The sequence below is a fragment of the Arachis hypogaea genome, chromosome 20 (genome assembly GCF_003086295.3).
Source record: "Arachis hypogaea cultivar Tifrunner chromosome 20, arahy.Tifrunner.gnm2.J5K5, whole genome shotgun sequence".
In the NCBI taxonomy this organism is placed as follows: domain Eukaryota; kingdom Viridiplantae; phylum Streptophyta; class Magnoliopsida; order Fabales; family Fabaceae; genus Arachis; species Arachis hypogaea.
The window spans coordinates 31,981,334-32,007,692 of record NC_092055.1 but is presented as its reverse complement, the minus strand read 5'-3'; the positions used below and the strand labels follow the sequence as shown (position 1 = coordinate 32,007,692).

General features: G+C 39.6%; 1 protein-coding gene across 1 annotated transcript; it reads left to right on the top strand.

The window, feature by feature from the left end:
• The first annotated feature begins 20,711 nt into the window (after positions 1-20,711).
• On the top strand, positions 20,712-22,668 carry LOC112785731 (uncharacterized). The gene is made up of 3 exons (XM_025829168.1): positions 20,712-21,374; positions 21,846-22,397; positions 22,633-22,668. The coding sequence occupies exons 1-3, from the start codon at positions 20,712-20,714 to the stop codon at positions 22,666-22,668; spliced, it is 1,251 nt and encodes a 416-aa protein (XP_025684953.1).
• Positions 22,669-26,359: the final 3,691 nt, after the last annotated feature.

The window sequence follows — 26,359 nt, the reverse complement described above, 5'->3', positions numbered from 1 at the left end:
ATTTTTAATTAGAATATTAATGATTAAATTTAATAAATATATATAATAAAATATAAATATAATAAAATAAAATATTTTTAATTAAATTTTTTAGACTCTTATTTTTTAAATAAATATAAATATAATAAAAATATTAATTTAAATTTATTCAAATACTCCTAATATCAAATATCTTTAATTAAAATTATTATTGATTTTAATTTTTTTTAAATTTACTAAAATATCTTCAATAACAAATATCATTAGTTAAATTATTTTTTATTTTAAATTTTTTTAAATTTACTAAAATACTTCTAATATCAAATATTTTTAATTAAAATTATTATTGATTCTAATTTTTTTAAATTTACTAAAATACCCCTAATATTAAATATGTTTAATTAAAATTAACACAAAATACGTATCTAAATTTTCAAAAATTCCATAATTCATAATTCATCTCATAATCCATAATTGAACTTATATAAAACAAATCTCAACGATTCTAACCACATATGTATTAAAAAGCTTTACTATTATCCAAATTAAAGTTACAAAGAAGTCTCAAAAAGTTAAAATTTACTAACAGACGCACAATTCTTGTACAATAACGAAAACACATCAATAAAATGAAATCAATGTTATAATAGACAACCTCATATATAGAAAAATGAACACAATTATCGTGTATGATGTCTTCTCCTCTATTGGTTCCACATTTCTTGTGCAAGTTGATCCCTCCATCTACCCCAAGCATCGCTCGTCTCAATATGGTGGATCGTCCCCTCATCTACTCCAAGCATACTTTGATCTACTATCTTATTAATAGGATCCACAACCATCACTCTTCTAATGTAATTATGCAAAAGGCAACATGAAGTTATAATTCTTCCTTGAGTTTTAATAGGATAAAATGACCTTCCCCTTAAAATTCTCAATCTTGCTTTCAATACTCCAAATGCCCTTTCAATGACATTTCGAGCTTGTGGATGTTTCATATTAAAAGGTTCTTGGGCTGTATTAGGTTGATTATGTAGATTAAACTCACTCAAATGATATTTTTGTCCTCTATAAGGTACCAAAAATCCTTCACAATTCATGTATCTAGCATCACATAAGTAATAATGACCTAGTGTGACATACACAATTGAACAAAATTAATGAAAGATCAAATGGTTACTTTGATAACATATTAAAGTCTCAATAAAATACCTTGGGGAACACTAAACCCATTGCGAAATAGTGCATTTCGCAATACCCTAGAATCCGCAACTAAACCCTCCCAACCCGCCAGTACGTAGATAAATTGCATATCGGGAGCAACCACTCCAAACACATTGGTTGTTATGTCACCTTTTCTGTTTCGATATCTAGTCTTATCAGCCTCAAGGACATTGACTTTGATATGAGTACCATCTAAGACTCCTAGGCAATCCTAAAATCCAAAACAAAGATCAATTAACTCAATCCTAAAGAACACCAACCATATGAGATTTAATAACATTAGCAAAATAAATTACTTTAAACCATTTCCATCGTTCATCCATTCTATCCTGGCTAAATGGTTGAGGTTTCTTCAGTAAGAGATTATGACATCTCAAAATAGCAAGCGATACATCATTAAACCGTCTACTAATTGTTTCTTCAGATCTCACAAATTAAATTGTCTCTTTATTACTCTAATTTTGACACCATGTGCTATAATATGTAAAAATATGGCAACCATTTCTTCCACACCCATATTCCTACTTGGTTCTAACCTTCCAACCCTTTTAAGCATGTTACACAATGCATGAAAGGCACATCTATCCATTCTTGTATTTTCTATACATGCTAGATCACTAAAATAAATAATCCTATCAACACTAACATCTCTTATTACTTGCCTACTATAACTATCATTCCATTTTTTTTTCAATTGCAATATAATCAAAACATAGAAAATTAAGCAGGCAATAACTTTCATCTTCTGTTTGGAATTCATTCTACAAAAAAAATAAAACATTAAAATATTTAGCTAGAAGACTTAACTATTTATTTATTCTATGTAAACTTTTTCTATCATTTAAAAAATAAAATTAACAGCCATACTTCAAACTTATTTGAAATATTTAGCTTATTGTATAAATCATAATTCAAAGCTAAGCAATGAGATCAGACCATAGAGATATACATTCAGCACTTAACTTTCCTTTTCTGCATTATCATTGCATTATCATAACTTGAATACTAAAAGAGGGCATCTCATTTGCTCTTTCAAAAAATCATAGTAACTCTATACTAAAAGAATGATCAGCAAAATTAAAAGAGAATAAATTAAAAATATTACAATGTGAAACAACATCAAAAAACTTAACACAGTACTATGAACTATTAAGCTCAATTTAAGAAGATCACTTAAAAATGGTTTAAAATTACAATTCAAAACTACAATTGCAACTGAATTTGCCAACACACACTCAACTACAATCCCAATAACAATAATAAAATGACCTGATCAGTTTCATGGCTTTGTTTCCATTAATAGCAACAACTCTGAATACTAATATATACAGTCAAGCATATACATTCATAAATGAATAATTGAATTTATATAAGGATTAGTGATTACACATTATCAAGAACAGGATATCAGTAATAACTGAAAATTCAAAGGAAGTAGGTGCATAGATCAAAGGAGTCTGAAGCAGGCCAGTGAAGGACTTTATTAGATGATTTATATAGTTTATATGAGAAATAGTTATAGGATATGCACATACGTATATATTCCTTTTTGTTAAAAATGTGTCTCGAGTTACATCCACAAATGATTTAGACATCGAAAATATTTAAAGCCCATAAAAAATGGAATGAGATCAAGAAATGCAAGTCAGAATTTAAAAATTTAAACAAGCAATGTGGCAGAAGTAGATAGGAAGGATAATCATATCTTTGGTACAAAATTCTGGTTAGGAATTGAATTAAAAAATAAAATTATTGAGAGAAACATAAATGTTGTTTGTGGTATATATGTGGTGTGCAAATGGAATGACAAAATGGGCTAAAGAGGCAGAGCAAAAGTCTAATATGAAGGAATACTAAGTTACTAATAAGTTAATCTATATTGCTTAAATTAAACATAGCTAATATATACAGAAGAATATACATCATACCCACAAATGGTAAAAGTCTTCTAGTGGGTCCTTTCACTACGTGAAAAATTAAAGCATTATTTATTTTTAGAACACATTAACAATTAAGTACCTTATTATTTAGAAGTTAGAACTTATTAGAACACAAATTAAACATGGGATGGATGACATGTCATACAAATCTCAGAGCCAGTGACATGGTCATGGATCTTGGCTTGAGGATCAGCACATGACACCTGATGCATGCAAATTAAATTAAAATAAATAAATAAAAGGGTAACTTAAAGATTATTTATTTGGATTCTCCAGCTCATCAATGTTTTAGAACACTATTACTTAGTACTATACTCTTTACCTTTGCCATGCAGAAAAGCAACATCACAAGTATGATAGCAAAAAAAAATTGTAGAGAAGCTATCATTTTCTTCTCCATTATTATGGACTCTATGCAACTTGAAATGTGTCCTGCAGCTAGCTACTACGCACTAATATGATTTTTATAGTGCTAGCTAATTCTCATAGTTGTAATTACAATCACACCCTTTCTTTCTTGTTATTATGTAAAGAGTTGTATTATTACTAAGAATCAATTAATAATGAGTGTCTTAAAAATATTAGACAACAAAAATTAAAAAAAATTAATTAAATTCTGAAGGATACCCTTAATTAGAAAATTGATTTATGTGGATAAGTATTATTTAGTGCAGGCAAAAAATGACAGGTGAAATTGTGAAGGCATCAAGTAAGCATGCATATAGAATTGTAGATTATTAGTTGCACACACACAAGACATATGTACCTAAAAATAAAATAAATTTAAAGAACACAGGATATATGATACATTTTTGTACAGTTTTGTACCTCTAAAATAAAGAACACAGGATGCATGAGACAAAGCACTAATTTAGTAAGTGCAAATTCTCTATTCACCAAAAGTTACTACTTACTATTATCTAATAAGTATATTTCTTCTTTTCGCTATGCTGCAACTTGGACAAATAACAAATATTAACAAATAGTTATACCAATTATAAAAGTTTCCAGCAAAACTAAACAATACCACAACCAATAACCTTTTACACCATGGAAACCTAATTTTCAATATAAAACTAATGGCAATGCCATGGCTAATCAAATGTTCTTGAAATATCAAAGTAACAAAGATATTAGGCATCAGAACAAGATAAAGAAAGAAACATTAACAAATTTAAAAGATCAAAATTCAGCAATTATTATATAATATAAGATTCAAAGAAAAACGACAACAAACAAAAAGTAATCTTCAAGTTTTGATCAAGAGCTGAAACTATATGCACCACAACAATTTACAGATTAATATATGCTATAACACTATATGCACCACAACAATTAAAAAACCCTCAATTTATTTGAGAAATAAAATAAACATAGTTCAAATCAGAGTTTCAGCAAAAAAAAAAAAAAAACAGAGTTCAAACCACAGAGTTCAGAAATTTATTTGAGAAATAAAATAAACATAGTTCAAACCACAGAGATAAGCAAATATTGCCACTGAAAAAATAAATCAGCATCTATATATCATGAAAAAAGAATTAGGATGTATCAATTAAAACAACAATTCAAAGACGTAAATAAACTCATTTTGAATGAACTAGTAGAAACCGAAAACCTCAGAAAATGTTGTAGCAATCGAGTTCAGACAGAGGAGAGAGACCAAACGCAAGCATGCGACGCGGAGGATCTGGCTAGAGGCGCGGCAGCGACGACGGCAAGCATACAGTGGCAGTGAACCGACGTAAGCTGCGATGATGGAACACGAACGCAAACAAACGATTGAAGTGAATTTCCTTCTAGAATAAGGTGAGGGGTGATCATGCAAACTCAAATCGGCGGCGAGACGGTGCTGACACCGATGGAGCCTCCATGAATTTGGGGAAGAAGCTCGGCTATGTTTTAGTTTCGATGGGAGAGGAGCTCTGCTAGGGTTTGGGTTTCTGATCAAATGAGGAGTAAAAATCTGAAAAGAAGGGTTGGGGTGAAATTAACAAGGGTATTTTGGTCTTTTCACTTTATTATACACATTCTATTTCCATTGGAATTAAAGATAACCAGGAAAGAAATGGAAATGAAATGGGTTGGATTTTGATTCCAAGGAATAAAACATACCCAGGAATAATTTTTTAAATCTTGAACCAAACATGGGAATAAGATATTCCCATTTCAAAATTCCTAGAAATATACTTATATTCCCTCCAACCACACACACCTCTGAGAGGAATCATCTGAATTTTTTATTATCGCATCTAAAATATAAAGAGCTATATCCATTATTTTAGCAACATCAATCTAACATGCCAATGACAGTTAAAAGTGAATCAAGTTAGATCATATTCGATTAGTTAACCATTTGATAAGTTAAATTCATGGGTTTGTAAACTAAGTTTAAGTCTAAATTTAAGTTTATATATCAAATAAGTCGAACTTAATTTAAATTTAAATAAGTTTAACTCATTAATTCGTGAGTTGGTTTAATTATATATAAAAAATAATTATATATTACGTATTGTAATTATTTATAATAATACATTTATTATGTAATTTATATTTGTTAACTTATATTAACGATATATAGTTATACAATATACACACAAGTACATATAGAATTTTTATATATAATAGAGGACATAAATAATAATTAATAGATATACAATATATGTAACTGATATTTTTTTATACATAAAATATAATTTATTTACATAGATTCAAGTTATTTGAACCAATTCCTGAAGTTAAGCTGACTCGTGAGTTTTTAATTTGTCAAATTTGAACTTTACAAATAAATTCAATTATTAATGAGTCATGCCAAACTGAAAATCGAGCTCAATATTTATAAATTAAATTTAAATTTAGTCTAATTCGACTCACTTTCAATTCTAATGTTAATTTAATAGATATTAAAAAAATATAATAGTTAAATATCAAATTTTTGTAGTTTGATCAATATCAACATCTATTTTTATTGACATTGAATATTTTAATATTCTTATCTATATATTCACCGCAATAACTTTTGGGACAAAACACTAGAGAAAAAAATATAAAATTATTTTATTTTATTTTATTTATAATTATTATTATATTTAAAAATATTAATTATTTTAGCAATAATTAAAGGATTTAAAATATGATCAATGATAATTAAAAAAAGTAAATTATATAAATAAATTAAATAATATCAGATATTATTTACTTACAACTTTTTACTACAAAACAAATTGTCGGATACTGTCGAATTTATCGGTGGATTTACCAAAAATTTTTGATGGTAATATATTTACCCTCGGATTTAGTAGCAGAATAAATTTCACGGTATAAATTTCGTCGGTAATTATTGCGGCAGATTTTTTCGACCGCCACTAATTACGAGCAGAATTAGCAGTAGATATAAATTTTCATTTAGCGAAATTCTTGAGCTTGTTACCGTCGAATTAATCCCCCGGTAGATCCAACGGTAAACTTAAATTTTAATTTTTTTTTAAAAAATATTTGAATGGTAACATTTTCTTAGATGATAACATTTCTTATGCAATCTTAGCACCCAAACAACAACACTAAATCACACTTGTATTCTAATATAAAAAAGAAAAGAAAGAAATTTCATTTTATTTTTCTCCAACCAAATAAAATTTTATTTCTCTCATTAGCTCCCTCTCTATTAAGTAATAATATGAACTATATACAAGAGGGTTAAAATAAAGCATCAAAAATATATTTTTTTATTTAATTCTTTATCCTATATCTAATTTACTAACTTTGTGATATTATATTATTACTCATAGGTAATTTCTCTTCTGCAAATGAGAGAGTAACTAATCAAGTAGTATTTCAAGATCCAATGGTGACCACCTATAAATGTGGAACAAATTTGTGGAACAAATTGATGATTAATGTTAATCACTATAGCAACAACAGTAATTCATATCATTTAAAAAAAAAAAGAAAGAAAAGAAAGCAGCAACCTCACATTTGTCAATTCATTCAATTTATTTATCTGAATTAGGTGAATTTTCATTTCTTAAATTTAATTTTTTTTCACATAAATGACATAATTCAATTACAACAAGGAATCATTCATCTATCTTTCCATATCCAAAACTTCAATTGTCAATTGAACTAAAAAAAACTAATATATTCAATATTATTACATACCATTTACCTGAATATATCACAATTCGTCAGTACCCTCATCTTTAACATATGATTCAATATTCACTTCAACAATATCTAAATTATATTTAGAAACAAACCAAAAGAACTTAATGAAATACTAAATTAGAATAATCTAATAAGCAAATAGTTAACAAAAATGACAAAAAATTACCTTATCTAAGTAACCCAACAACAACATTAATATTAGGATGATGAACTGCCCAAAAAACACAGCACACAAACAACTTATTTAAAATAATTTTATGTCAATGAATAAGAACACTAAAATAAAATTTATTATGACAATAATAAAGAAAAAACATAAACACGCATTAATAAAATAGAGCCAACTGAAGAAAATAAAAACGAAGTTTATTTAAAATAAAGTAAAAATGAGGATGGAATGGAAAAAGGAATAAGGGCAACCTACCTAAAGAACAGAGGAGAGATGCAGTTCTGGCGACAGATGGTGTAGTAGCAGCGGCACCAACGGCAGCGGAGACAGAGGGAAAAGTTCCGTTTTAGGCAACGAAACAGGATCAAGGCGAGTCCATGAAGTCTTTAGAGAATAATGCAGGTGGTCGATGCTGGCAGAAGGTGGTCGGAGGAGCTGCTGGAGGTAGAGAGAGAGAGAAATAGAGAGGAGAAAGTTAGAGAGAGAGAATGTGTGTTTCGAAAATGAGGAAGAAGGTTCACATTTTAAATTTAGAGCAAGTTTACCATTGAATTTACCGGCGGATAAATTTGACGGTAATGCATTGCGGGTCACCAAAATGCATCATTCCACTAATTGGTTTTCCAGCGTAAAAATTCGCCGGTAAATTCCACGCTAAATTTTGCGCATATTTTTCTCCTTTTTTCTTTAATTATTACCAGTGAATTTACCGTCGAAAACGAAAAATCCGCCAGTAATGATTTGACCTGATTTGACACCTAAATCACCAGTAAAATCGACACTAATATGTGACACTAAATTCGACAATATTAAACGTTTTTCTTGTAGTGTTTGAAAAAAAATTACATTTCGATTCTATTTTATTTTTATATAATATGCTAAAGCTCCCAACAAACTATAAAATAATACATAAACCATAGGAGCGTGTAACGATTACATACAAACATGCATGCTAAGTGCGTGATTGAGGATAACGATGAGGCTGGTATACGACTCAACAAGACATACCTAGCATTAGCTAACAAGGTTGGTGGGTCGTCTAACTTGAATTTCTCAAAAAAGGAAGTGAGGAATTACATTACAGCCAAACTCTGGTCTACTAATGTCAATAAAAATGTTAAGGAGATGTTGAATTACTTCATGCGAATGAAAGAGATCAATACAAATTGTTTTTATGCAATAAATGTTGACGAGGATTACAAGTTTAGGAGTGCACTTTGGGTAGATACAAGGTGCAGGGCGTCGTATGACTATTATGGAGACGTGGTGTCATTTGATACCACATACAGTACAAACATATAATATGTATTTACATTGGAATTGTGAAAACCTTTTTTTTTTGTAATACTTTTCAATTCTTACATGTGGTTGTTGTTCGTGTAGGCATGGATTATTATTCGCATCCTTTATCGGTGTCAATCACCATGAGAAGTCTATTCTACTTGGCTGTGCTCTACTAGGAAACGAAAAAAATTCCTAATTTTAAGTGGGTGTTTACGCAATGGGTGAAATGCTTGAAAACTGCACCATAGGAAATCATCACAGACCAATTCAAGACTTTTAGTGCAATTAGAAAGGTCCTATCCCATACTTGCCACCGATGGTGCATCTGGCACATATTGAAGAAGATATCGCAAAATCTCGGGAAGTATGCTCGGTTTAAAGAGTTGAATGCTAAATTAAGCTACATTGTATGGAATTCTCGTTTGGTTAAGTCATTCGAGGATGATTGGGCTAAGTTTATAGATAAGTACAACCTAGATCACAACACATGGCTATTAGGTTCAATAATTTAAAATTATATCATGTTTCGTTATTGCTTACGTGATGTGCTTGTATTGTTTTCCAAAAATTTGTTCTTTTCGCGGTTTTTTCTAGATATGTAACTGTGGCCTTCTGGTTGAATCTAAGTGGCGCTATGAATGGTTTGTTTTCTGTAGACCTTTACAACGATTGACAGATGTGGGTTCCGATCTTTTTCAAGAGTGAATTTTGGACTGCTGTGAAAAGTACGCAAAGGAGTGAGAGTAAGTACGCATTCTACGAGGATTCTTACATAGTAAGACTAGCTTGATTCTGTTCGTCCATGAGTATGACAATGTGCTTGAGAACAAGAAGTAGAAGGAATTAGAGGATGATACTGCAGACTCTGATAAACTCCAATTTTGTGGTTTATCTTGTGCTTAATTTAGGAGAATTTATCACCTTTTCTCTCATTTATTCAATGAAATAGCATGGTTTTGTAATTCTCTCTTAATTTGTACTTAAGTGTAAAAAACATACTTTTTAGGCCTTTAAATTGGTGATTTTAATTCACTTTAAGTCCATTCGATGCCTTGATATGTTTGTTGAGTGATTTCAGGTTCATAAAGCAAGTATTGGATGGAAGAAGTGAGGAGAAAAGCATGCAAGGTGGAGAATTCATGAAGAAATGAGCATTTGGAGAATTAAGGGCTATGCGCACGTGTCACCCACACGTATGCGTGAGGAGGAAATTAGCCAGCGACGCGCACGCATCGTCCACGCGCACGCGTGACGTCAGGCACGTGACTCACTTAAAGTGAAAACGCTGGGGGCGATTTCTGAGCTGCCCAGGCCCAAATCCAACTCATTCCTAAGGTTATTTCATGCAGAATTCAAGCTTGAGCATAGGGGGAGGGGGAGCAATTAGTTGTAGCTTAGCATCATGTAGTTTAGTTTCTAGAGAGAGAAACTTCCTCTTCTCTCTAGAATTAGAGTTCTTAGGGTATTTGCATCTTAGATCTAGGGTTCCATTCTTGTTTTCATCTTGTTTCCTTTACAATCTTGTTTCTACATCTCAATTCTCTTAGTTTGTAGTGTTAATTTCCCTTTTCATGCCTCTTTTATGTTTGTGAACTCTTTGTTGGATTTAGCTTCCTTTTAATGCAATTGAGGTTTTATGTTCCTTTTATTATTGATTCGAGTTGTGAATTTTACTTTTCTTACATTGGGTAGTTGTAGATTTTATCTTTCCTTGCAATTTACCATGCTTTACTTTTATGCCTTCCAAGTACTCGACAAAATACTTGGTAGGATGTTAGAGTAGGTTTTTGAGAATTCTTGGCTTGGAAAGAGAAATTGGTCAATCTTGAGTCATTAATACCCAATTTAGATTGGTGATCTAGAGTTGTTTGTTAATATTATTTCCATTGACTCTAATCTCTTACTAATTCAATTAGTGAGTTGATTAGGATTTTTTGATTAAGATTAACTAGTCTTATTTGACTTTCTCTCATGGAAGATAACTTTACACCTTCTTCCATGTTGGAGATAACGAGATAGGATAAATTCTTGCTAATTACTGTCATTAGTGACTAGGATAGAAAGTATATATTCTCACTCCTTGCCATGAATGCCTCTCTTTATTATTTGCTTTCTTTAAGTGTTTGCTTTACTTTTCTTGTCATTTACTTTCTTGTCCCTTTTGTCAATCAAACCCCTTGTTTTTCATAGCCAATAATTGATCACTTCATTGCAATTTCTTGTGAGACGACCCGAGGTTTAAATACTTCGGTTAATTTTCATTGGGGTTTGCACTTGTGACAACCAAACAATTTAAATTTGATGTGAGAGTTAATTGTTGGTTTGGAACTATACTATCAACGGAATTATTTTGTGTGAAATTCCTAACCGACATAATTCTCACTATCAAATTTATGGCGCCGTTGCCGGGGAATTGCAATGGTGTTATGTTATTGGCTATTGTATATATGTTAATATGCTTCTTTGCTAGTTTTTACTTGTTTTAGGAGTTAGTTTTTATTAGTTCTTATCAGTATTTGTTTTTATTTTCTATTGTCTCTATGAATTCTCATCACTTTGGCTATGAGTTTGGTTCAGATTATGTTGTAGGAAATGGAAGCTTCAATGAGGATGTGCATCACGGATTTGGGAATCAAGGATGGGAGGAGCCTAAAGGGATTGATCAACCTTCTTGGCAACAACCTCTTCCAGTCTCTTATAGGTATAATTCCACTCCTAATGCATATCAATCTAATGGATGTTGTGATCCTCATTGTGGTTGTCAAAAACCACCACCATATGCCTATGAACCACCTCCTCAACATAATTTTGAACCACTATACTCACAAGCCCCCTATCACCAAACACCTCATTATAACCCTAATCTTTACCCACCATACCAACCACCTTGTGAACCATATGAACCATATGTAGAGCCACCACTATTCCAACACTAATACTCTCAAGAACCACCAATCTCATGCACCCCATCTCCATACCCTTACCAAGATGAACCACCTTCCAATTATGAGCTCTTACTCCCAAATATTGAACCCTCTCTTCCCACGCCACCTCCAATGGATAAGTCTCTCCATGCTTTCATGCTAGAACAACAAGGAGATATTAGCTCTTACCTCCAAAGGCAAGAAGAGACACAAAATAAGTTCAAGAAGATAGAAGCCGTGCTTGCCACCGTGGCGGAAGCCATTCGCAACATGGTCGCCTCCCGCCTAAGCCCATGAAATCAAGGCACTCTCATTGTTGAATGTGGCGAAGCAATCAAGGAGCATAGTGAGGGAGTGAGTTTGGTGCTTCAAGATGGAGAAGAGGAGTTGAAGCAAGGAGTGCAACAAGAGGACAGGGTAGAGATGATTGAAATGGAAGGAGTGGTTGAAGATCTAGGAGATTTTAGAAGTCCATGGGAATGTATAATTAGAGAGCCCTCTTCCAAGAAGCTTGACATTGATGTTGAGGAGGGTGCGCAACCTCCAAGGCATATCATGGTTGAAGATTTTGAAGAGGTTAATCAAGAGATAGATTCAATCATTGATGAATTCCTATCCACAATTGAATCCCCTCCCATTGGACATGAAGTTGGAGTCATGGAAGATTGTGTACAATCTCCCATACCCTTGGTGAGCAATGAAGAAGAGATTGAATTGGAAGGAAGCTACCAAGAAGAAGAGGTTGGAATTGAAGAAGCTTGCAAAGAGGTGGAGATAGTAAAGAAAGAGCAAAAGGGAGTGGAACTTGCAAGATCATTAGGGCCACCCCTTCCTAAGTCACCATCCTATACAATATTCAAGTGGGTAAAACTCTTATCCCTAAGCTTTACTTTCTCACTTGAATATGGTTTGATTGAAAATGATGGTCAACTTAGAGCTCTTTGTGGAGTTAAGAGTAGGAGAGAGTTGTGTGGTGGTTGGAAACATCACTCTAAGTTCATGATGGTTTCATGCTCAAAGTTGAATAGCAATGGTTGGTGTAGAACTAAATTGCATGGGTCTAGGAAGTTGTTTGGAGGGTTCATTGAGAATTCGGCTTGTCTACCACCTAAGTGGAACCATGATGATCAATTAGAAGATGGGTGTGAAAATAAGGTTTGGGATCCCGGATCGCACAATGAGAATTAACTTTGGGAGCTCCAAGCTTGTGAAGGACTCCATCAAGACTTGGTGCAACTCATTGGAAATCTTGGAGCACAATGGAGAACCAAGCATTGGTAGGAGTTCCAAGAAGAATTCAAGCACAAGCCACCTTGACAAGGAGCCTCCCAATTGTCCAACTTAAGGACAATAAATAAAAGTGCTAGGTAGGAGACACCCCACCATAGTAAACTCTTTCCATTCTCTTGTATAAATAATCAATGAATGAATTGAGTTGCCATTGTTAGGTAGTTTTCTTATTTGTATATTCTTGCTTTAGTATTTTAGTTCCTAGTTTGTTTGATTAGATTTGTGCCTTAAGTTGTAGGTTAGTTGTTGTTAGATTGTATTTTACTTATAGTGTAAGTTTTGTTTGTTTTGTATTTGAAATTTTTTCAAAAACCAAAAGATTTGTTGTTAAATTTGAATTTTGGGTGATTTAGAATGTTTATAGGTTAGGAGAGTGTTAAATTCTGTTTTAGGCTTCTTTAAAAAAAAATAAAAAAAAGTGGACAATCCATGCGTAAGCGTGGGTGACGCTTATACGTCGTATGCCATATGGGGACTCCTGGTACAAAAACCAGAGAGTTGTGCGGGAATTGTGCTGGTTTTGTACGAAAAGCACAATCCACGCGTAAGCATGGGCAACGCTTATGCGTCGCTTGTCCCTGCTGCAATCCACGCTTAAGCGAGCTTCGCCTTGCGCCCTGTTTTTCTCCTTTCTCCTTTATTCTTCTTTCTTCTTTCCTTCTTCTTTCTTTCTACCTTTCTTCTTCTCTCTTCTTCCTTTCTTACTTTCTTTTTTCCCCCTCTCCTCAAAAAAAATTTTCACTTTTTATTTTTCCTTATCTTTCATTTTCTTTTGTTTATTGCATTTGCATACTTTTATTCATTGTATTTTAATTTTGTTTTTATAGCTTGTTCTTATTTTTTTTTCTAAATTTCTCATTTTAATAATGGTGTTGAATTCTCCTACTCAATTGTTGAGAATTTCTTGGTCAGTTTTGGTGCTTCTTGACTTGTTTGGTATTATTGGGTGATGAAATTTTTAGGTCAATGCTTAATCTTTGATGACTATTGCATCCTTTGTGCATTGATATGAACTTCTATTGTCTTTCATGACCCACTCTTTCTTGTTTGAACTTGATGCTCAATATGCTCTTCATGCTTTGACTTTACTCTTGCATCAAGTATTTGTTGATATGCCCTTTGCCTATATTGCTCTCTTACTTACATGCGTAGCTAACATGTAGTGAAAACCCTACTCTTATTTGGCATTAGCCCCCGCTTATGTTCTATTTGCTTTAATATCCTTGTTGTGGGCTTAACTTTCTTTCTTTTTCTCTCCTTTTAGGCCGGCCACCAAAAAGACAAAAAATGAAGAGCTTCAAAATGGGGCAACAAACAAGTTCACCCACACAACCTTTTGAAGGAGCTCATCAATGGTAGCAACCCGTCCACCTTGCTCTCCTTTGCATGCACCGAGGACGGTGCAATCTTCAAGTGTGGGGAGGTCGTTCGACCGATCTCAGTGGGTAACAATTTTCTTTTTCAACACCAATTTTTCAATTTTTGTCTTTGTTAGTTTGTTGTTGCATTGCATGATAGGTTGCATGTTAGTTAGAATTTGTACATATTTTACCACTTCTTTTTATATTAGGACTACTTGGTTAGGGCGATGATTTCTTTTCCAAGAAAACTGTTTTTAGGGCACCCTACCAATTTGAAAAAATTTTGTTAAACTTGCTTGAAGAATTTATTTTGGAACATGATTTTTGAACTAAGAACACAAGCATGTGAGTTTTGAGCCCAATTGTGGTTACATCATATAATCACTTATTTTCATTCTTGTGTGCATTATTCTCTTCTTATGATTGTAGAAAAATAAAAAGAAAAAAATAATATATACAAAATAATATATATGGAATAAAAAAATGCAGAAAAATAAAAAGAAAAAAATATAGAAAAAGAAAAAGAAAGAAAAAGAAAAGCAATAAAAAGAGGACAAAATGCCCCCAAAGTAAAGTTCAATAAAAATCAATGCATATGGAATGTGAAGTGAAAAGAGAATGCATTAGTATGTGAAAACGTGAAGAATAGGTAGTTAGATTAGCTTTGAAGTTGTATAGGTTGCTATATAAGTTAGGTGGGAAGCTTAAACTTATCAAAGATTCAAATTCCAATACACTTAACCATATACAATCCTACCTTGACCCTAGCCCCATTACAACCTATGGGAAAGTCCTCATGATATTTGTATGCATGCATAAAATAATTATTGATTGTTAAATGAAAAACAAATCTTGGAAAGCATGATTAGGGGAGTGTTGCGGCCTGGCCCAAACCCTCTACGGGTTGGCCCGACCCAAGCGCCACCCGACCCTAACGGTCCGGGGTAAGGCACTCCACAGCTGACCCGGACGCGTGTCCCCAACAGCTCACCTACAGCTGTGAGGAGAACGACTCAGAGAAAGTGGGCCTGTCCTTGCAGGGCCCACCTCTGACACAGTATATAAGGAGAAGGTTTTTACCCTTCCCCCAAGGTACGTTACATGACTCTACCCCCTTTTTCGCCTGCACACTTTATTGACTTGCACGTCGGAGTGTCTTTGCAGGTGACACCTCCCATTCACATCTGAAGAGCTCGGTACCTCGCCTACCCCAACCCAGAGATGTACGACCAGACGACTTCCCCTTTTGTTGATCAGGATATTCACCCGATCCGTCCGGTACCCAACCTAGCGAACATTGGCGCCGTCTATGGGGACGGTCCATGGACTTCGTACTGGTCCAAAGTGGAACAGGCCACGAGGCCGAGCCTGGAGGGGACGCTGCCGCGACTACTCCCCAATAGCGCACAAGATCCCCTCCAAGACACCCAACACAATCTCGCGAAGGACGCCCCTTCGGGGGAACTGGCGACAACCACGCCAGAATAATGCAAGAACTGCACCACAGGATGCAAGACCTGGAACGCCGGCTGGCAGACAGGGAACACGACCAGCACACCACAGAACAAAGCCACTCCCGCTCTCACTCTAGGAGCCACTCTAGACGCACGCCCAGCCCCCAGGCCGAATCCGAGAGCGCTGGGAAAAGAGGACACGCTAGAAGACGCCATGACCCCGTCATCTATGCCAGACAAGAAGGGCGGCACACTACAGGTCGAGGAACCGAAGACGCTCGTCGGGAGGACGACGAAGGAAGAACGAGGAGAACACGGGGACCCGTGATAATGGGGGCGACCCCATTTTATCGTTCCATACTCGAGGTCCGGCTGCCAAAACACTTTGACAAGCCAACGGACATGAGGTACGACAGAACGCAAGACCCGCTGGAACACCTCACGGCCTTTGAGGCCAGAATAAACCTTGAGGGAGTGGGAGATGAGGTAAGGTGCCGCGCCTTCCCGGTTACCCTGGCGAAGCCTGCAATACTGTGGTTCAATAACCTCCCGCAGGGCTCGGTGACCGGCTTCGCAGACATCAGCCACGCCTTCTTAGCCCAATTCACGACCAGGATTGCAAAGGGGAAGCACCCAATCAACCTACTCGGGGTGACCCAGCGACCCGACGAGTCGACTAGAAAATACCTAGACAGATTCAACGATGAGTGCTTGGAAATCGACGGGCTGACGGACTCAGTTGCGAGTTTGTGCCTAACGAACGGACTCTTGAACGAGGACTTCAGAAAGCACCTTACCACGAAACCAGTGTGGAGTATGCAGGAAATCCAATGTGTGGCCAAGGAGTACATCAATGACGAAGAAGTGAGCCGAGTCGTGGATGCCAACAAACGGCAGCCCTCTCACAACCAAGACCGGCATCGCGGAAGCAGAGAAGGACAAAAGGAACACGCTAAAGACGGCGGCCCGAGCAAGGCTCCCATACCATTTCCTCGTGTCGGGAAGTTCACCAACTACACCCTCCTCACCGTGCCGATCATGGAAGTTTATCAACAAATTGCCGAAAAGGGGATCTTGTCGAAGCCCCGACCACTGAAGGAACGAACAGGGGGAAACCGAAGCCTCTACTGTGACTATCACAAGGGCTATGGGCATAAAACCCAAGACTGCTTCGATATAAAGGACGCACCGGAGCAGGCCATCAGGGATGGAAAGCTAGCCGCATTTTCCCACCTCATAAGGGAGCCGAGGCGACGGAATCGCGACCACGACAGTGAGGATAGGACTCGGGCACCGAAGCGACGCCAAGAACCAGAGGACGACGACCAGGGCCTCACCATAGTGAACATGGTAACAGCTAGGAATGCAGCACCTAGGTCAAAGTCGGCACTCAAGAAAGACGCCAAAGTCCTAGCGGTCTCCTCATCCTCTACGCGAAGCACTAAGAAGCTCCCACCCATTTCGTTCGGCCCGGAAGATCAGTGGTTCGACGAGATCGGAGAGAGTCCTCCCATGGTCATAACGGCCAGAGTAGGAACCGGTCTCGTCAAACGAATCCTTGTGGATACGGGGGCGGACTCGAACATCATGGTCCGCAATGTGTTCGATGCTTTGGGCCTAAGGGACGCCGACCTACAGATGCACCAGCACGGTGTCGTAGGGCTTGGCGACCATTTCATCAAGCCGGATGGCATAATCACCCTGCCGATCTCACTGGGACAAGGACAGGGGAGGAGAACGGTAATGGCCGAATTTGTGATCCTACGGGACTCCACCGCCTACAACATCATCATGGGGAGAAAGACAATCAACGACCTAGGAGGAGTCATCAGCACGAGGATGTTAGTAATGAAGTTCATAATTGAAGAAGGGTCAGTAGGATATGTGAGAGGAGACCTGGAAACGGCAGTCGCTTGCGACAACGCCAGTCTCTCGTTAAGGAAAAAGTCTAAAGAGGCATCGGGAATATTTCTCGCCGACCTGGATGCCAGAGTCGATGAGAAACCGAGACCCGAACCCGAAGGAGACCTGGAGAAGTTTAGGGTCGGGAACTCAGAGGAAAAATTCACGTTCGTGAATAGGAACCTCCCCCATGAGTTAAAAGAACCTTTGATGGAAATGATCAGAGCCAATGGCGATTTGTTTACCTGGACACCCGCCGACATGCCGGGCATAAACTCCAGTCTCATGTCACACCACCTAGCCATCAGACCGGAAGCCAAACCAGTGGCCCAAAGAAGGAGAAAAATGTCTCAGGAAAGAGCAGAGGAAGTGGCCAGACAGACGGCCGGCCTCCTCGAAGCGGGGTTCATCCGGGAGTTGGATTATTCGACCTGGCTATCAAACGTTGTCCTGGTAAAAAAGCACAATGGGAAATGGAGAATGTGTGTGGATGACGTTAGGTTTTCATGGTGGTTAAGAATTTTGTAAAAATAGTTGCGTTGTGGATACAGTTTCTAAACCAACAGAAATCCTTCGTACAAACGTTTGGTTGTCATAAGTAACAAACCCCTAAATAAATTGATAACCGAAGTATTTAAATCTCGGGTCGTCTTCTCAAGAAACTACAGGGAAGTATGTTCTTATTATTGGCTATGGAGATTGTAAATTGGGGTTTTGAGAATGGGGAGCAAGTAATTTAGCTGCCAATTAATGTAAATGAAGAACAAGTAATTTAAATAGCAAGTGAAATAAATAAATGACTGTAAATAGACTTTTGGCAAGGTATGAGAAATTAGAGGTCCTATCCTGACTATCCTTATCAATGATGATAGTAATTGAATCTTAATTCCACTTTGTTAGCCTTTACTAAGATAAAGGAAGGTCAAGGGATTAATTGGATTGATCTTCGGATCCTATTTTATTTTCTAAGAAAAGATTGGGATTCTTGAAGCTCAATTCAATTAACAAAGATAACAATTATCAAGCATGTTTGAGTTTGATAACTCCTGAGTTACTGATTTCTTAACCAAAACCAAAAGGAGAAAAGTAAATCTACTAGAATAAGAATGTCTTCAGATTGGGAATAATTGTAACTAATAAATAAAAGAAAGCAATATTGACTGAAATATCTCAAATAACATTAATCCAAAATAATAATCTGTAACATGGAAGAATTTATAAATTAAATTGCAAAAGTAAATAATCAACTAAAGTAATGAATAAAAGTAAAAGAGAAGCTTAAAGTAAAGGAACATTAAACCTGGGATCGATAGTCACTCCCAAACTAAGAGAAATCCTAAATCCTAATCCTAAAAGAGAGAGAGAGAGAATCTCCCTCTAAACTAAATCTAAATCATGAAAACTAAAACTAAAGTCGTCTCCCTATGAATGGATGCATTCCCTCACTTCATAACCTCTGGTCTATGCCTTCTGGACTTGGATTTGGGCCAAAAAGGGCTTCAGAAATCGCTGGGAGTATTTTCTGCAATTTCTGGTGCGTGGCCTCTGTCACGCGTCCGCGTGGGTCACGCGGTCACGTCATTTAGAGCTTTTCTTGTCACGCGGTCGCGTCAGTCATGTGGCCGCGTCATATGTGTTTTGCTTAAGGCGCGCGGTCGCGTCAGTCATGCGGCCGCGTCGCTCTTGATTCGCGCTTGGCATGCGTCCGCGTTGCCCATGCGATCGCGTGGATGCCAGTTTCTTTAGAAACTCTGTTTTGTGCTTTCCTTCCATTTTTGTATGTTTCCTTTCCATCCTTTAAGTCATTCCTGCCTTAGAAGATCTGAAACTACTCAACACACTAGTCACGGCATCGAATGGAATTAAAGGTAATTAAAATAATTAGTTTTAAAGCATAGGAAACATGTTTTTCACATACATCACATAATGAGGAAGGGAAAGTAAAACTATGCAATTAATATGAATAAGTGGGTGAAGGATTGAATAAATCACTCAAACTAAGCACAAAATATATCATAAAATATGGGTTTATCAGTGGACTACTCCGATCTCAATAAAGCATGCCCTAAGGACTGCTACCCCCTTCCCAACATCGACGCACTCGTCGACGCGGCTGTGGGATACCGGTATCTGAGTTTCATGGATGCCTACTCCGGCTACAATCAGATACCGATGCACCGGCCAGACGAGGATAAAACGGCGTTCATAACGCCAGGGGGACCTACTGCTACAGAGTGATGCCGTTTGGCCTAAAGAACGCGGGGGCAACGTACCAGAGACTGATGAACAAAATATTCAGCAACCTCATCGGCAAGACGGTGGAAGTTTACGTGGATGATATCCTCGCAAAAACCACCCGCCCTGACGATCTCATAAGCGACCTGGTGAACGTGTTCGCGTCCCTCTGACAACACGGCATGAGGCTCAACCCGTTTAAGTGCGCCTTTGTCATGGAGGCCGGAAAGTTCCTGGGATTCATGATAACCCAGAGGGGAGTGGAGGCCAACACTAAAAAGTGCCAAGCAATACTCCAGATGAGGAGTCCGGGCTACATCAAAGACGTTCAGCGGCTGACGGGAAGGCTCACAACGTTGTCCCGTTTCCTCGGTGCATCGGCAGCAAAGGCCCTACCCTTTTTCGCTTTGATGAAGAAGGGAATAGCATTTGAGTGGACCCCTGCGTGCGAAGAAGCCTTCAACCACTTCAAAGAGATTCTAGCAGCACCCCCAGAGCTCGGGAAGCCGAAAGCCGGAGAGCCACTCTATCTATACCTAGCCATCACAGAGGGAGCGCTCGCAGCAGTGTTGGTACGGGAAGAAGGGAAGGCCCAGCAACCGATCTACTTTGTTAGTAGAGCACTGCAAGGGGCAGAACTCAGATACAGCAAGCTGGAGAAGCTGGCACTGGCACTTCTGGTCTCCTCCCGCCGATTGCGATAATACTTCCAGAGTCACCAGGTGGTCGTGAGAACGGACCAGGGGATTCGTCAGGTGCTCCAAAAGCCTGATCTAGCGGGAAGAATGATGACCTGGGCCATCGAACTATCCCAATACGACCTAGGCTACGAGCCCCGACACGTGATTAAGGCGCAAGCAATGGCAGACTTCCTGGTGGAAGTAACTGGGAATCCAACCGAGGACACGGACACACGGTGGAAGCTCCATGTAGACGGTGCCTCCAACCAGATGTCCGGGGGCACCGGGATCATTTTAGAAAGTCCGGCTGGAGTCATCTATGAACAATCGGTTAAGTTTGAGTTTCCCATATCGAACAACCAAGCAGAATACGAAGCCCTCCTAGGGGGTTTGGTTCTAGCTCCGGAAGTCGGGGCCAAGAGGTTGGAAGTATGCAGTGACTCGCAAGTCGTCACTTCGCAAGTGAATGGAAGCTACCAAGCCAGAGACTCATTACTACAGAAATACTTAGAGAGGGTCAAAGAGTTGAGCAAACAATTTGAAGAGGTCACGGTCCAACACGTTCCAAGGGAGAGGAACACACGGGCAGACCTCTTATCCAAGCTGGCGAGCACAAAACCCAGAACCGGCAACCGCTCCTTCATCCAAGGCATCACGAAAGAGCCAGCGGTTGCCCTCCACCTGACCAAAATAGCCCCTTCTTGGATGGACTCCATCGCTGACTTCTTGCAAAACGGCAAACTCTCCCAGGACAAAAAGGAAGCCAAAGCGGTAAGAAGGGAGGCCGCCAAATATATGATCATACAGGATCAGCTATTCAAAAAGGGACTCAGCCAACCTTTGCTGAAGTGTCTGCACCCCGACCAGACGGACTACGTTCTTAGAGAAGTCCATGAGGGGTGCTGCGGCCACCATATCGGGGGCAAGGACCTAGCAAGGAAGCTCATCCGAGCTGGATACTACTGGCCGACAATGATGAATGACTCCAAGGAGTTCGTAAGGAAATTCACGAAGTGTCAACAAAACGCCAACTTCCACAGAGCACCAGCCTCCGAGCTGAGTTTACTAACGTCCACTCGACCTTTTGCACAGTGGGGAGTCGACCTCTTGGGACCCTTCCCAGTTGGCCCGGGGCAGGTCAAGTACCTCATAGTTGCCATCGACTACTACACCAAATGGATAGAGGCTGAACCGCTCGCTAGCATATCCTCATCCAATTGTAGGAAGTTCATGTGGAGGCAGGTGATAACCCATTTCGGCATCCCGGAGATCGTCATCTCGGATAACGGGACGCAATTCACTGACAAGAAGTTCGCAGAGTTTCTCACTGGCTTGGGGATAAAACAGAAGTTCTCCTCAGTTGAACACCCCCAAACAAACTGGCAAGTGAAGTCTGCAAATAAGATCATCTTACTGGGTCTTAAAAAGTGTTTAGATAGCAAAAAAGGTGCGTGGGCTGACGAGCTTGCCTTGGTTCTCTGGTCCTACCAAACAACTGAGCAAAGCTCCACCGGGGAAACCCCCTTCCGCTTAACATACGGGGTCAAAGTAGTGATACCCGTGGAGATCGGAGAGCCAAGTCCGCGGCTACTCCTTGTAGGAGTAGAAGAAGCAGCGGACAAAGACCTGGTAGACGAGGTCAGAGAGATGGCCCACTTGTCAGAGGTAGCGCTGAAACAGAGGATAGCCCTGCGATACAACACCAAGGTCCTCAGAAGGGAATTTGAGGAAAGAGACCTCGTCCTACGACAAAACGACATCGGGCCACCATCCCCAGGAGAAGGAAAGCTAGCGGCAAACTGGGAAGGCCCCTACAGAGTCAAAGAAGTGCTTGGCAAAGGCGCCTACAAGCTGGAAAGACTCGACGGCAAAGAAATCCCGAGAACATGGAATGCAGGTAACCTAAGAAGATTATACTCGTAGCTTGGGCACACTAGCTGAGCGGCCCGGCGAGTTAGATAAGTGTTTAATTTTATCAAATGTTAATTTCCAATGATTTACTTTCATTAAATGCCTACCGTGTTCATAGAACTTTCTAGCTAACGACTACTTTTTACTTGTCTAAATCCTCCTATCTATTATTTCCCAATATGTATTCCACACCATCACGTTCTTCGACGGCAACCTGGGACTGATCACCCCGGGAGCCAACCGAATCATAGCCATAACAAACGGCCGCGATAATAAGACCAAGACGGTTTCAACCAAGTTACCAACACAAACGGCAAAACGGACACAAGCGATAAGTCCACGCCGAAAAAATGGTAACAAAATAAAATGATACCAAACAAGATAAAGGCGATAATCATAAGGCCGACCAGGCGACCACTAAAGTATAAAAGTTAACAGTTTCAACAAGTACTCTACAAGGAAACATAAAAAGCGCAAGTTACAAGAGTTCACTTCCGTGGCATGTCGACAATCTTGCCGTCCTGGATTGTTTTGACGACTCCAATAGCCGACGTGTCGAATTCTGGGACCACGATCTTCACCTGGGCCTTGAGAGCCTCTTCGGTCTTAAAGATCGTGTTCTTTCCCTCCTCCCTGACCGCCTTATATTTCCTTTTCAACTCTTCCGCCTCGGCTCGCGCAGCCTCAGCCGACGAGACGGCCGCGTCACGCTCCTTCTCCACAGCGACCACCCGACCTTGCGCGGCGTTAAGCTGGCTCTCTAGAGTCATCTCCCGCTCGGTTAGACGGGAGACGGTGGCGTCGGAGGCATTCATTTTTTCCTCAAAGGACGCAGCCTTCTCCTCGGCATCCTTGCGCCCCCTCTTTGCCGCGGCCAGTTGTTCCTGAAGCTTTTCAACCTGGACCTTGAATTCGTTGTTGGCCTGGGTAGCAGTATCGAGCTTCCTTCGCAACGCCTGCATGCCCGACAACTCGAACTCAGCCTTCCGGGCTATCACCGCTCCGCAGAGAAGGGTGCGATACATCCACCTCGCCTGTCCCGCGAGTTCGGTACTAAGGAAGTGATCCTCCGTACCGGGAATCAGCTGATTATCAATAAAGGCCCCAGCATCGAAGTTCTTATCCATCACGGTGAGAGCTCCTTCTGGGCTGGAGGATGCCCTTTGTCTCTTGGGAGTAGGGACAAGCTTAAAATCATCATACTCCCGATGAGTAGAGGACGACTGCCCGATACTGACCGCCTCATCAGGAATGGGAGAAGCCTTCATCCCGGCAGAATTCTTGTCGGACATCTCGACGTCCCGGGGGGAAGGTACAGCCTGATTCTCCTTCTCTCCGGTAGGGCCTTCCGGCTTCCCGGCATCCTTCTCGTCAGCCTTCTCCTCATCGCTATCCTCCAAGAAGGTCTTGACTAAATTTTCGAGCCCGGTTACCGAAGCAGACATCTCCACTACAACAGAGAAATAAATACGTTAGTCGTGAAGTCGGGAAGAGCAAGTTAAATAATAAACAATGCAAAAGTACAAGACAAAACAGCTCACAAATATAACTCCTGGCGGACTCCCGTTCACCCATAAGGAGGTGGGGGTTCATGGGGATCTTTCCAAAAAGAGCAAACAACACATCGGCAATCCTCCTATTTACAGGGGACATTCCCTTGTAGGTCACCTTAATGAAAGAATTCGACCCTGCTCCGAAGCTCCAATATGTCGGGATGAGGCGTTCCCCCTCTAACGATAACCAAATGGGATGGCGACCTTTGACGGGGCAAACTTTGAAGAATTTGTCTTTGAACCCATGATAGGAGTCCTCGAACAGGCCAAATACCCTTCGACCTTGGGCAGACCGGAAGGACAGGAACCCTTTCCTTGCCTTCCCTTGTCTGGAGGGGTTGGTAAGGTTGAAGAAGAAGAGAAAGACATCCACCGAAACCGACAGCTTGAGATATTCACAAACCATCTCGAAACAGCGGATAGAAGCCCAGCTGTTCGGATGGAGCTGCGACGGCGACACGGATATCCGATTAAGAAGCGACATCTGAAAATCGGAAAACGGTATGCGAACGCCAACCTGGGTGAACATAGCTTTGTAAAACCAAATCCAGTCGGCAACCCGAGGAGAGCGAAAATTAATCTCATACAACCGCTTATTGGGGGCAGGAACGAAGGTCTCGTAATTGGCCTCCTCGTCTGTCCCCCCCCCCCCCCCCGTACAGATACCCGGCTTGCCGAAACTCTGTCAACTCCTCCAGATCCATCTGATTCGGCGAGTCCTTCACATCTGAGGTCACCCAAGCGTAGGGGTCATAGTTCACGGTGAAAACAGAAGCCCGGGAGACGACGCGAGGCATACCTACAGTGGGGGTACCACTCCATTAGTCTATGAGGTCGGGAGTCCGGGAAAAACCAGAAACTATGTCCATCCTATTCAACAGTTAAGATCAAGCATGGCTAAAGCTATACCTATCACACAAGCCACCTAAAAACCTACCCTAGAATGGTACCCCTCTCCTAACACATCTACTTAGCACTAAAAATTCATCTAGCAACAAAAATCAAACAAGACAGCAAGAACGCAAAGCAGATACAAACAACAAGCGTACAACAACAAAGCAAAAAGAAAGAGGACCAAAGGTTACCTGAAACGGTTGTGAAAACGGAGAGGGAAGAAGGAAAAATGCACGGAGATGCTCTGGGATTTTCTGGGTGAAGAAGAATGAGATGGTAGGAGCGAGAGTAGAAAAAGGAAAATTGAAACAAACTGTTTAAAACTGCCACCCAGGAAGAGCAAAAGACTTGGGGGCAAAATAGTCTTTGCGTACAAGGTTTTGCAACCCATTATGAGCATTTAATGCTCAGCGCGAAGAACAAAGCGACGAACGGTTGCCCCAACAACCAAGAGACACGCGCGCAGGGGGCACGTCCCACCCACGGGCAGTCGACCTGACGACGACGCATGGAACAAGAAATAACACGCCACTAATAGCTCTCACTTCTATTACTGGCGCGTGGGGGGCACTGTTGTAGCCTGGCCCAAACCCTCTACGGGTTGGCCCGACCCAAGCGCCACCCGACCCTAACGGTCTGGGGTAAGACGCTCCACAGCCGACCCGGACGCGTGTCCCCGACAGCTCACCTACAGCTGTGAGGAGAACGCCTCAGAGAAAGTGGGCCTGTCCTTGCAGGGCCCACCTCTGACACAGTATATAAGGGGAAGGTTTTTACCTTCCCCCAAGGTACGTTACATGACTCTACCCCCTTTTTCGCCTGCACACTTCATTGACTTGCGCGTCGGAGTGTCTTTGCAGGTGACACTCCCCTTTCACATCTGAAGAGCTCGGGACCTCGCCTACCCCAATCCAGTGACGTATGACCAGACAACTTCCCCTTTTGTTGATCAGGATATTCACCCGATCCGTCCGGTACCCGACCTACCGAACAGGGAGAATTGAGTGAATCAATCCCATACAATTGAGCGACTAGAGCGGATACATATCCGGTGAGGGTTCGATTTCTCAATTACATGTTTTCACCTATGATCATCTTTTCCTGCAAGTTTGTAAAATCTTTCAATAACTCAATTCAATTATAGGTTTGCTTTTATTGCTATTGCTTTAGCCCCTGTACTTGTATATGTATTCTTGGGAATTGAGTTATTTTGACCAAATAATTGCATTCATTTAGATAGATTGCATGTAAATAGTTGCATCTAGGTAGTTTGTACTGAATAAATGTTGATACGTTTTGTTCCTCTCTTGAGTTTAGCATGAGGACATGCTTAGCTTAAGTGTGGGGATATTTGATAAACTCCAATTTTGTGGTTTATGTTGTGCTTAATTTAGGGGA